At 36.9% G+C, this 12,531-nt stretch overlaps 1 protein-coding gene across 16 annotated transcripts in view; it reads left to right on the top strand.

Moving 5' to 3' along the window:
• LOC114297128 (uncharacterized) overlaps positions 1-12,531 on the top strand; it is a 119,782-nt gene that overhangs the window by 37,365 nt on the left and 69,886 nt on the right. For 13 of the 16 annotated variants that reach the window (XR_014344441.1, XR_014344438.1, XR_014344435.1 and 10 more), the window contains 2 exons: positions 2,241-2,279; positions 2,373-2,793. The exons of 2 other annotated variants lie outside the window; for them this stretch is intronic. Coding sequence is in view for 2 of the 14 variants with exons in the window: in XM_082894611.1 (XP_082750737.1) it covers positions 2,241-2,279; positions 2,373-2,516 (183 nt within the window). In the remaining 12 variants the exon portion in view is untranslated. Of the gene's footprint in view, positions 1-2,240; positions 2,280-2,372; positions 2,794-12,531 lie in introns of those variants that run through there. One more of the 16 variants, XR_014344442.1, reaches the window with a different exon arrangement.

Raw genomic sequence — 12,531 nt, forward strand, 5'->3', positions numbered from 1 at the left:
TTCATTCATTGGTTTGGTTCTAGGTTTGGAATTTCCATAACTCACTAGGTTCATTTGGTTTTGGGTCTAGCACTAACCCAACTGAACCCAACCCAACCAACACATGCTCACCCTTACTAAAATTTTTAAGTGGAGACTTAAAATTCAAATTAGAAATTATTAGATGAAGTCTCAAGTATGTTGTTTCTATATATTTATTGGATGTCTCTCAAAGAGTTTGACCATGTATTTTGCGGACTTTATGGTTAGGGATTTCTAAACTTTTAGTGGGCAACTAAATATTTAATTAAAGTAGAACTGTTGGTCAACATGAAGCAACCTGAGTTTTTCATTTTGGGTGGACTGAGTTCCATTCATTGTTCAGTTTGGTGGTGTGTCCAAAATTCCCATAACCAACGAGGCCTGTTTCATTCTCGGTCTGGCACTAACCCAAATGAATCGAAATTATTAAATGAAGTTTCGAGTACTAGCATAAAAAATTTTAGATTTTCCATTTTATTGTTAACATGCCCGACTTCATTCTCCGCCACATTATGAGAAAGCTTGCCTTCAATGTAGTATTCTAGGAATAAAGAAAATAAATAAAAATGAACCATGGTTTGTATTCTTGGAAGATTGAAACTCTTTTTTTTTTTTTTCTTTTTGTGGGACATGAAACTTCTGCTAGGAAGCAATAAGGACAGTATTAAGGGCCTAAGTGTTTGGAAATAAAATCAGTGGCCTGAGTGATTTGTAGATCAGGGATATGATTCGAGATGTTGTAAACTAACATTGCATTCTTACTTTCAATCTTTAGACTTTGTTGAAGTTAGTATCTCAATTACCATGTTCATTAGCAATCACAACATCTGGTGAAAACTTTCAACATCTGCTTACCGTCTTGATTTTGAATTATATAGGTTAAAGCTATCCTTTTGCTTTCCATAATCACTTCATTGATATTGGCAAAGCAACAGAGCTAGGCATCGATAGGGATTTTTTAAAATTGACATGTAGCAATTTTAATACCGCATTCTTGGATCAATTACTGAAATTTTGGTTGCGAAAATTTTCGTCTATACAAGTCACTTATTGCACAAAGGACTTGATTTTGTTACTGATGCTTACCAGGATTTGTCCTAGACAATCAAACAGAAAAAGTAGGATCCTTTAGGTTGAAACTCAAATGGATGAAGACTAGTATGTTGGTGTGCATGTTTTGATACAAAGTTTCTGATACTAAACGTGATGTAAGAAATGTATGAAAGTCGGGACTAATGGCTGAGGTATATGGTGGGTTAGGTTAGGTTTGGTTTATGGGAATTTTGTGCTCAAGAATATATAAATTGCTTGTTTTTAGACTCAGTTTATGGAAAGTTTTGAACAATTATTTATGGTTTTTGGAGTTTAAATGGAAATCCAATAGGTAAGGGAAGGTGTATGGATGGGGTAATTGAACGGTCATAAAATAGGGATATGAAAATTGTGAGTTAGTTCATGAAGGCAATTGTTTTCTTGTTGATATAGAAGGAGAAAACGAAGAAGCAGTCTAATTTGAGGCACTCTAATTTTTGGCGATCACACCAAAAGTTCCTTGAGGATAACCACGTCCTAAGATGTAGTTGCTTTAAGCCTCTAGCTTCGGTACTTCTCATTGATTTTTGGAAATTATTATCTATCGAAGTGAACGATACATGCGTAGTTGAACAAGGGGTTGTAGCCTGTGTGGCTAGCCCTTTGGCTACCAAGTCTCCCCTAAGGAGAGGTCTTGGGTTCCACTCTTGGGAGTCGAATAGGAGGCAAGACTGGGGTGCTTGTAAGCATAAGGTGTGAGTTCAACTCATCTTAGATGCTAATCTAACAACTAATCACTGACTTTTGTTGATCCAAAAAAAAAAAAAAAAAAAAGGAAAGAAAAATACTTGTGAAGTTGTATGTAGGTTGCTGGCTTGTCCTAGTTTTTTTAGGATAATTTAAGATCTCAAGATAAGAAAGTAAGAGACTGTTGAAATTTTATGGAGCTAATGAACACTTCATAGAAGACCTAACCATATAACTTAATCTATATGATACAAAAACCAACAATGGAGTTCATTTTTAATGAATGCAAAAATTTATTGAATGTTGTAACTCATGAGAAACAAACAATTTGCATAATTCGTGTCCCATTCATCTATTATTAATTGTTAAGAATGATGATTTTTTTGCTAAATTGATGATTTTAGTTCTCAATGACATGACCACTGCTTTCCTTTTGGCAGTTACGCTATGGTGGTCATCTAGAAAGAATACAAGAGCATGTATGTTATGATAAAAACTTAAAAAGATTTATGTTGTCTATTGATTTCCTTGTCTGTAAACAAAGTTGACTCAATTCTGTTGCTTTATGGCAGTTAAATGTGGGATTTACATGTTTGGGAGGGAAGCCAAGGGAGGGTACAAGAGGCTTACATGAATTCCTCAAAGTGGTAGAAATTGTTGTGACACTGAGCTTGCTGTGTACTTGCTTGAGAATGCTGTGTTGCTCGACAAGATAACTGTCGTTTCTAGACATCCATATTACATGTGAAGGTGGGATTTAAATGACCCAATAGGCGAGGGAAATGATGCTGCTAGAGAACGTGCCAAGCAGCTGAAAACAAAACTACCCCTAGGCACTGAATTAGTGAACTTTGATTGCAAAATTGTCAATTAACTATAAATTGTTGGCTGTGGTGGCATTGATCTATATATTGTGAGAATAGTTGTGTTGTGTTAAAGGTATAGTATTATCCAATAGAGTTTTATAAAGTTACGTATTATGATTTTGTTAAAGAGGGGGCTATGATGATGTCTTCTTTTATTTGCTACCAGATAGTGATGATATTGTTTGCATAATTTTTACTTGATTACTCCTGATTGCTGTGGAATGGCCATCTCATCTGATCTAGGTTTGCTGAATATATTTTAGTTTCTTGGGTGTCTGTCTTGCCACGGCTGTGAGATCATGAACTGTCTAGATGATGATTCTATGGTGGTGGCAGCCCTTTTTTATTTTTTATTTTGTTTATTTATTTATTTTTTTTGTTGCCCTTTTTTGTCCCCACATAAATTGTTCTTTGTCTGGGCTTATATATCAAGCAGAAAACAAACTATGACAATGTTGCAAAGAAGAAACAATTTAAAAAAAATAATTCAAAAAAATGTGCATACCCTATGTACTTTACTTTTTTCCTTCATTGGATTTAAAAAAAAAAAACTATAGTTGCATTGATTTGTAACATCACTAATTTAATATATCAGAATAGTTTGTAATCAACACGAATTTAAACTATAATTTGCATATGACATGTTGTGCCTAGATATTTCCTTGCGTTAGGTATGAGCACATGCACTAATGGATATGAATCAATCTTAATTTAGTGCGAATCAATTACTGTAAACCAAATAAAAATTGAGATAGAATTGTCTATTTGCAAATATTATTTGAAATATAATATTTAAACCCTATTTTGACTATGTTTAACTCTTAAATAATAGGGCTGAGTAAGGAATTCGTGAAATTTGTAATCCGATTCAGTCCAGTCTAATTTGATAGGTTTGGATTGGTTTTTTGAATCCATGGTTCGGTTCCGGATTGAAGAATTAAAAATCCATAGTCTACAGATTGGTTCTGGATTGAACCTCACGGTTCTGGACTGGAATCGATTCGGACCGTATATAAATATTCTATATTTTTATTATACATCCTCTCCATAGTATCTTCTCTTATTCCATATAAAACCTAAATTCAAACCTAAACCCGCATCATATCTTCTTTTATTACTTTTGTTAATTTTTAGTTTTAATTTGTAATGGTCTAAATATTTACGATGAAATCAATTTTCTTATGGTTGTTTAAATTCTAGAATAGTATGTTGCTATTATAGAAAGACATGTTACTATTGTGAAACTAATATAACGTTATGTTTATATTTTTATGAAATTAAAGTGTTATATATATATATTTTTTTGTTATTTAATTATGTGAATCTATGGTCTTAAATCGATCCAATCCGTGTTTAAATTGATTGGTTCGGATTGGATCCATGATTTAAACGGATTGGATTGATTCAAATTTTCTAATCCGGACCATGCTCACCCCTATTAAATAACTCAAAGTTTTGGTTTGAGAAAACAACAGTTGAATTCAGAGGTTTACCATTGTGTTTAAGGAAGGAGTTAGTTTACCGCGTCCTTTCGATGCTTCTTGATTTTTATTTTTATTTATTTATCGGTGCAAGTCAGTCGTTTGATTAGCACTTATTGGAATTAGCCTCTCCATCCTTGCAAAGCACAAGTATTTATCCATTAATTCAAAATTCTAGGATAAATTACTAGTAGGTCCTAATATTTAGATTTAATTTTCACATGAAAGTTGGTTCTAGCAAAAGACGATTAGTGACATTTTGTTGTGCCAATTTTTATTAGGATCTGCATAGAAGTTCTCTTAATTCAATTCTCTCTTACAAAGAGTTGAACCCGTGACTTTCCATTTGAAATTAAGCCATTAAGAGTCACGGGCCAATTATGTTAGGCCTAGTAAATTCTTCCCGTGACTTTCCATTTGAAACTAAGCCATTAAAAGAGTCATGGGCCAATTATGTTAGGCCTAGTAAATTCTCTTAACTTGACTATGGTTTTAGTGGATTGGTTTTAATCATTATAGTTATTAATATATTTATCAAAATCATAAATATTATTTTATTCTTTTTTTTTTTAATTATAATTAATTCAATTTATGTTTTCATGGGAGCGAGAAGAGGTGGTGGCGGCCAGCACCATTGGAACTTAACTAGTGACAAGCAGTGAGGAAGGGGTGGATGAAAAGAAGAAATTTTGTTTGTGTGGAAGAACAACACAAACTAAGAATTCAGTCTTAAAATTGCTTACATGATAAACTAGGAGGTGGGAAATGGAGAGGGGAAGGAGAGAAGGGAAGAGGTTGACTCTTTTTATCGGGTTGATTTATTTCTTTAATCCAATATATTACGGATAAAATAAGAATTCAGTCTTAAAATTGCTTACATGATGAATATGTAGGTTGAATTATTTTTATATGACTCGAACCACGTACAAAATTATTGATTTGAGTTGACTATTTTTCAACATGAATACGATTATGACCCACATACCCGTTTAATGGAAAATTAATTATATATTTTAAGATTAATTACACTAAGATCCTTTCCACTATTAGTGAATCACTTTGACCTCATCATCTATAAATCCACCATTTTGACCCCTCAATTATATTAATGTGTCATTTTCACCCCTCTAAACCAATACAATTTTTATAATGGAGGGGTGTTTGTATAATTAACCCTACATTTTAATATTATTTCTATTAGAGGTACCACGATTTGAACATCATGATATGTTCAAATCGCATAGTAACTCGATTCAGTTAAATAAAGGATTGGGTTTTTCTCATGTTGGAATCTTAACATGAGAGAGAATTTGAGGGGCCCGTAGGGCCTATTATGGGTATCGTTTCGATAATCTAAATCGTTCATTTTGCAGGGCCCTCAATGTAGGTTAATTTGATAATAGTAACCTTTTTATTTTATCGCATTTGTCTTTAAAAATATGGATGGTTTATTTCAATTTTTTTCAGAGACAAATGCTATAAAATGAAAAATTTGTGACTATTGGACCAAACTAAGTTTCTTCATGGATAATATACATTGAGAGCTCAACAAATTGAATGGATCAGATCATCGAAACGGAATCGGTGATGGGCCTTATAGGTCGCTCAAGTTCTCTCATGTTGAGATCTCAACATGAGAGAAGTCCAACCCTAAATGAAAAGAGTAAATTACAAATACACTCCCTGAGATTTAATTAAAATATGAATCACCCCTCTGTGATTTTGAAAATTACATTCCACCTCCTAAGGTTTCTAATTTCATAACAAATCGCCCATTTGATTAATAAATCATCAAGTCAATTAACAATTTTTAATGATGTTAAAAATATGTTTCAATTAATACTTTAGGTAATTTTATTACTGTATAAGAGAGCAATTATGAATTTTATTTTTTTAGTTAATTCTGTTAAATAAAAATTCTAATAAGGGGCTATTTGTAATTTTTCAAATCACGAGTGACAATCAATATTTTAAGCAAACCTCAGGGGGTGTATTTGTAATTTACCCTATTCTTAAGAAGTCAACACACACCACTATTACTAAAATATCCTTAACTACTAATTTTTTATTTTAAATTTTAAAATGCTATAACTTTTGTTCTAGATATAGTTTTTTTTAATAAAAATTAGTATTTTTAGAATCATCTCATCAAAATCTATTAAACAAGATCTATGTTGACTATAATTTCTTTTTTTAAAAAAAAATACCGTTGAAATTGATGTAAACAGTAAAATTTTACTTTGTTTTATAGTAAAATTTTACTATCAATCAATTAGGAAACATAGCTTTATTGCGAGTTCACAAAATGAATCACACAATGACACACTATCAGAGTAAAATTTTACCATCATTCTATGAACAGGGTATAAAAAAAATATAGTACATCTTACAATGAGCAATTACAATAAGTAGAGAAGAAATTTTATTTTCATATTTACAAACTAGTAAACAAATATCATTAATTACGAATCACACAAAACAAAAACAAATTAAAAAAACAAATAGTTAATCAAAAATTTAACATACATGATCGAACTCGAACAATAATCAAACAATGATTGAATGAAGCTTCAACTCTAACACGAACAGTAATGTAATGAAGAACAATGATCATTGAATACTGATTGCTGATTAGTTCATGATTACAATGATTGAAGAATGAACGATGATTGAAGAATAATGAACATTGATTACTGAAGAACAATGAACAATGAAGAATAGTGAAGATGGTTGAACAATGATCATTGTTCTGTAATCAATGAACAATGATCATTGAATGAAGCTTCAATGTCAATCGTAGTAACAGATTTGAAATCTTTGAGATATATATCAAGGGCAAGATTGTCCAAAAAAAGAGGAAAAATGTTAGTTTATCTTTCATGAAGAACGCGCCTATTGCTTTGGAAGTTTAGGAAGTAAAATATTTTAGGTTGTTTTTTACACACTAACATATTAGGCCTAAGAGGCTTTAGCTAAATTTTTCATAAAAATATATATAAAATATAGTTTTTGGGTTCAATACACTTTTTTTGTTACCATTTTGAGATATGTAATCTCTCATTCATTATTTGAGATTATTTCGTTTATACCCCATACTTTTACACGATTTTCAATGACCCCCTCAGACTACTCTTATTTTCCCGCATACCCCCATGCTATTTAAGGTACTATTAATTTTTCCCTTGCCGTCACATTTGAAATGGAAAAAGTTAAAAATATTACATTTTGGACCCAAATTTCAAAAGAAAGATGCAAACCCACCATTTCCTACCAGCAATCCATCGCCACCAACCACGTCTTCAAGCCCTTCTATCTCATTCGTTATAACTCTGTTTCGCCTCATTTTTACATCGTTGGATTCAACTCACGGTCTAGTTTTCATATCAGATCTCACATGTCTCGTTCTTCCTTTTTTTGCTTGCTATCGGAGCTCCAAAAGTTGATTAAAAAATAAGATGTTTCTTTTCGTTTTCGATTTTTCTTTGAGCCATCTTTCAGACGTCATATCTTTCTCGATTCTTGACGGTTCTACTTCATTCTTTCGCCATTCTCTTCTCCTCATTTCCTATTTTTCCCTACACTACCTTGCTTTCTCACTTCATCGTATAATGGGCAATTTTGGTATGCCGAAAGTTGTTCGAAAACTAATTTTGAAAAGTTCAAAACATTTATCTTTTGTTTCTTTCTTCTCCATTTTCCTCATTCTTCTTCTTCTTCTTTACTTATAACATGATGTGGATCATGGTTCTAGGTGGTAACAAAACTGGTGATAGTGGTGGTGGTGCTTGAAGAAGAACAAAACTGGTGTAGTTCAGTGGCGGTGAAGTTGGTGGTTCGGGTAGTGATCTTTTTCTTCTCCTTCAATTATCCATCTAAACTTTTTCTTTATTTTAGTGAGAAAGAAGAAAGAAAACACAATTCAATAATCAAAATATCATATTTTCCACCACAAAGAGATCTAGAGAGAGAGAGAGAGAGATGACGGATATTGCTGTGTTGGTTGCAGAGGAGTATGAGGGGAAGGTGAAGAAATCAAGACAAAATGAAAATGGGTTTGAAAGTGATCAAACGATCAACTTGTTTTCTGCTGTATCTATCTTGGTTCGTAATCGGAGGAGGCTACATGATGATGATGGGTCTTCTTGGATCCTGATAACGATGAAGAATCTTGGGAAATAAGAGAAGAAGAAGAAAATCATAGAGCTATCCATTTCAACAGGGTTGTTATGGAGATAGATTATTGATATGTGTGTATATATATAGAAAGATGAAATATATCTCTTCATCAATTTCATCACCATCATCAACTTCACCAATATCACCACCCGAACCACCAACTTCACCGCCACCGAATTCCATTACTGCTACCATGATCACTGTCATCACCACTACCTTACAACACCAAACCCACCTTTTCACAACCAAGTTCCATTACCGCCACCATGAGCACTACCATCACCGCCACCTTACAACACCAAACCCACTGCCATCGTCGGGCTGCCACCACCACTACCACCATCACCACCATCACCATTACCAGCTCCATTACCACCTAGAACTATGTTCACATCATGTTTTAGTGAAGAAGAATAAGAAGAATGAGGAAGATGAAGAAGAAAGAAACAAAATATGAATGTTTTAAAATTTTTGAAATTAATTTTCAGACAACTTTCAGCATACCAAAACCACTCATTACATGAAGAAGTGAGAAAGCAAGGTAGTGTAGGGCGAAGCAGGAAGTGAGGTGAAGAGAATAGCGAAAGAATGAAATAGAACCGTCAAGAATCGACAAAGATATGAAGTTCGAAAGATGGCTCAAAGAAAAGTCAAAAACGAGAAGAAAAATCTTATTATTATTTTTTATTTATCAACTTTTGGAGCTCCGATAGCATGCAAAAAGAGTAAGAACGAGACGTATGAGATGTGATACGAAACTTAGACCGTGAGTTGAATCCAACGACGTAAAAATGAAGCGAAACAGATTTATGACGAAGGAGATAGAAGGGCTTGAAGTGGTGGTGGTTTGTTGGTAGGAAAGGGTGGGCCTGCATCTTTCTTTTTAAATTTGGGGCCAAAATGTAATTTTTTTAACTTTTTCCGTTTCAAATATGACGGCAGGGGAAAAATTGATGGTCACTTAAATAGTATGGGAGTACGCGTGAAAATAAAAGTAGTTTGGGAAGGTTATTGAAAATCGTGTAAAAGTATAGAGGTTTAAATGAAATAATCTCTTATTATTTTGGAATTTATCTAGAAAACAAACAAACAAATAAATAAATAATAGGATTTCATTTTACGAAATTGAAGAAATGAGATTGAATTGAAACTTATAATTTCATAGAGGAGAAATTTTGTTTCATTAAATTTAACTCGTGGGATTTGTTTTACTTTTATTTTTATATATCTTTTTTTATAGTTTTTTCATGCAATTGGTATTATGAAGGAATTTTTTTTTTAATGATATGACATGTTAACTTGATACAAATTAAACACGAATTCAAAATGACACAAAACAATGAAATCAAAAATTAAATTGGTTAAGTTAGTATTGACAAAATTTTGATTCAATCCTAATCATATGTTAACGAATGACATGACACACATCCCTAATCATATGTTTTCTATCAACGGTAAAAACCTAAGATTATAGCCACTTAAATTTTTACGCTATATATATATATATATATATTTATCTCTTATTCATAATGGAAGTGGGCCTTATACTATGTAATGATGTAGGGTCCACTTCCATTGTAAGCCGTTGTACGGGGAGCAAATATTCCGGCAAGCCCGTACTCCTTTCTTCCAAGCTCCGTCGATGTCCGATCACCTGCGAGCAAGTAATGGTGAGCTACCCGGCAGTGTGTGGCTGGAAACACCCTCCGACGATCAAGTTAGCACACACCTAAGGATGGATAGAGAGAAGGGAGAGAGTGTTTGAGTGTAAGAATTCCTTATAGAGATGTTCGTGTGTCCTGCGTATGGGGGGCGCAGACATGCTTATATACCTTCTGAGCCCCATATCCACTCCCTGTCATCTCCTGACACGCGGCTCTGCTATCCCATCTGTCAGCATAAACCATGCCATTCATCACCTAATCTCAACTGCCTGTCATCACAGCTGGAGCTCGGCAGCCGAGCTGCCCTATCCGTTGTGCTATGCCGTGCTCCATACCCTAGCACTTCACTGGCCAAGGCTGAGGAGGACCGGGCTAGGCGGCATCTCGGCAAAGCCTAGCCCGAGGTGCCTCCTGGGGTCGGCCTCTCTGCCGGTCAGACAACTTCCTCGGATGTCCGCGCCTTCCCGGGCGCCGGTCGCTCGGCCTATCTGGCTTCGGCCATCTTCGGACCGAGCATCCTGGCCCGACCGAGCACTGCCTTGCCGAGCAGTTTCTGTCCGGTCCGGGGTGGCACACACAGCCCGAACTCTGCCCGGCCCAAGTTCTGGCAGCCCTTCTCTGGGCATACAGTCGGTCATCTCGGCCCAATGCACTGCTGGGCTTTCAACCTGCTGGGTCGATATCTCGGCCCAACTCCAGATCATAAATCACCCTCTCAATTGCCCCTTAATTCCGTCCGCGAAAGCGTGACTGGGATTACTCACTTCGACCGAGATAACATTTCTCCGGTCTTCAAGACGCCGAACCTCGTCCGGGCTAGTTGGCATAATTGTCTGCAAACTTGCCCGGTTATATTCCCCGGCTGACATCTTTTCTCCAAAAGTAGCTCGGCCGGCTCTTCGCCTCTTCAACCCGTCGCTTCAGTCCTGACGTCGCCATAAATAGGGACACGTGGCGGGCTGCCATTGGTCATCGGGCAGCCAACCCGCCGTCCGTGCCAGAGTTTTGAATTTTGGCGGCCTTTCATTCTTACATACACACGACCTCCTTACGCCATTTCTTCCTACTGCCTTTCTACTATCTGACGATCCAAAGCTCAAGCCCTCTCCTCTATCTCGACTGCCATTCTTTGTGCTTTGAAGGACAGCTCGAGCTCTTCACAGGTAAGATCTTCGATCCCCCTAATTGCTATTTTATTTCATATTACACACATTAGGGTACAAAAACGTAGCTTCTTAGGGTATAGGCCTTAGAATCCGTACTAAGCCTCCCTCTGTTCTTGTTGTTCTTCTTCTTCCTGAAGAACACTGAAGAACTGGAGCGAACCGGGCTCCTGATCTTCTTTTGATCCAAAAAACCCACCTGACCGAGCAAATAACATGTTTGTCTCAAACCCAGCAAAATCGAGATAATCAAAAGGACTTGGTCGCTCAACCGGGCTAACATCTGGCCTGCTTGGCTGACCGGGCTCCTTAGATAGAATCAACGACCGAGGTGGTCTGGCAGCCTTGATGACCGAGCTAAAATCCAGCTCCTTTTGCGCGACCGCGCTAACACCTAACACTTGCCATCCTTTTCCTGCAGAGTCCGAGGGGACCACTGTCATTCCTGAAGCTCTCAGGACCGAGCTGCATCCAATAACTAGCGCCAAACCCCTCAGCCGGGATACCCTAAGCCGGCCACAAATGGGGAAATTTCGCTTCCTAGTGGAAACTCCGGCCGCGCTAGCAGCCTTCAGAGAGGATTACAGCATTCCGGCCGATGTTCATCTCGAACTGGCTGAGGAGGAGACCACTCCTTGGGGAAGAGTTGACCAATGCCCCTTCACCGTGCTCTCAATCGTTGAAGGGGGGCTTCGTTTCCCGCTCAACCCTCTCATAACCGAGTTCCTCCGCCGTACCGGGCTGGCGCCCACCCAAGTGTCAACCAACACCTATAGAATAATCAACGGCGTTCACGAACTGAACAATCGGCTAGGCACCCACTTAGGTCTAGCCGAGATACTACGGCAATACACAATGGGCCACACCGGCGACGGCCTAGCGTATTACTTGAAGATTAGACCGGGCAAGGAAAAAATTGTGACCGGCACCCCGGATAAAGATCTTCACGACGATGATTTTTTCTGGGTGTCGGGCAATTATGAAACCGCCGAGGTGCCGGGCTGGTTCATAAGCAAGGACTTCGATTTTTCATGTAAGCCACTCAAACTTGCTCGGTGAACTTAATTCTTTAGTTTTTAACTAATCGGTTTCCCTGTTTCTTTTGCAGCTATCCAAGTCTTGCAAGCCAACTACCAATTCCCCAACGTCGAAGCAATTCGGACCGTGCTTAGGTACCGACACCGGGATTGCAACGATTTACTCGGCTATACCCCGACATATAGGTATTCTGCCCCGCGTCGGAGTAGAGTAACCGACTTCCTCAGAGCTCCTTCGCCACCTCCAGATCCAACCCTACCCGACGTCCCGCTAATCCAGCTGACAGACGAGCAAGAGATGGCCAAAAGAAGTCGAATCAAAAACCTGCTCACCGCCACATCCG

This window comes from Camellia sinensis, chromosome 11 (assembly GCF_055761805.1).
Source record: "Camellia sinensis isolate YWXY chromosome 11, ASM5576180v1, whole genome shotgun sequence".
NCBI classification, from domain to species: domain Eukaryota; kingdom Viridiplantae; phylum Streptophyta; class Magnoliopsida; order Ericales; family Theaceae; genus Camellia; species Camellia sinensis.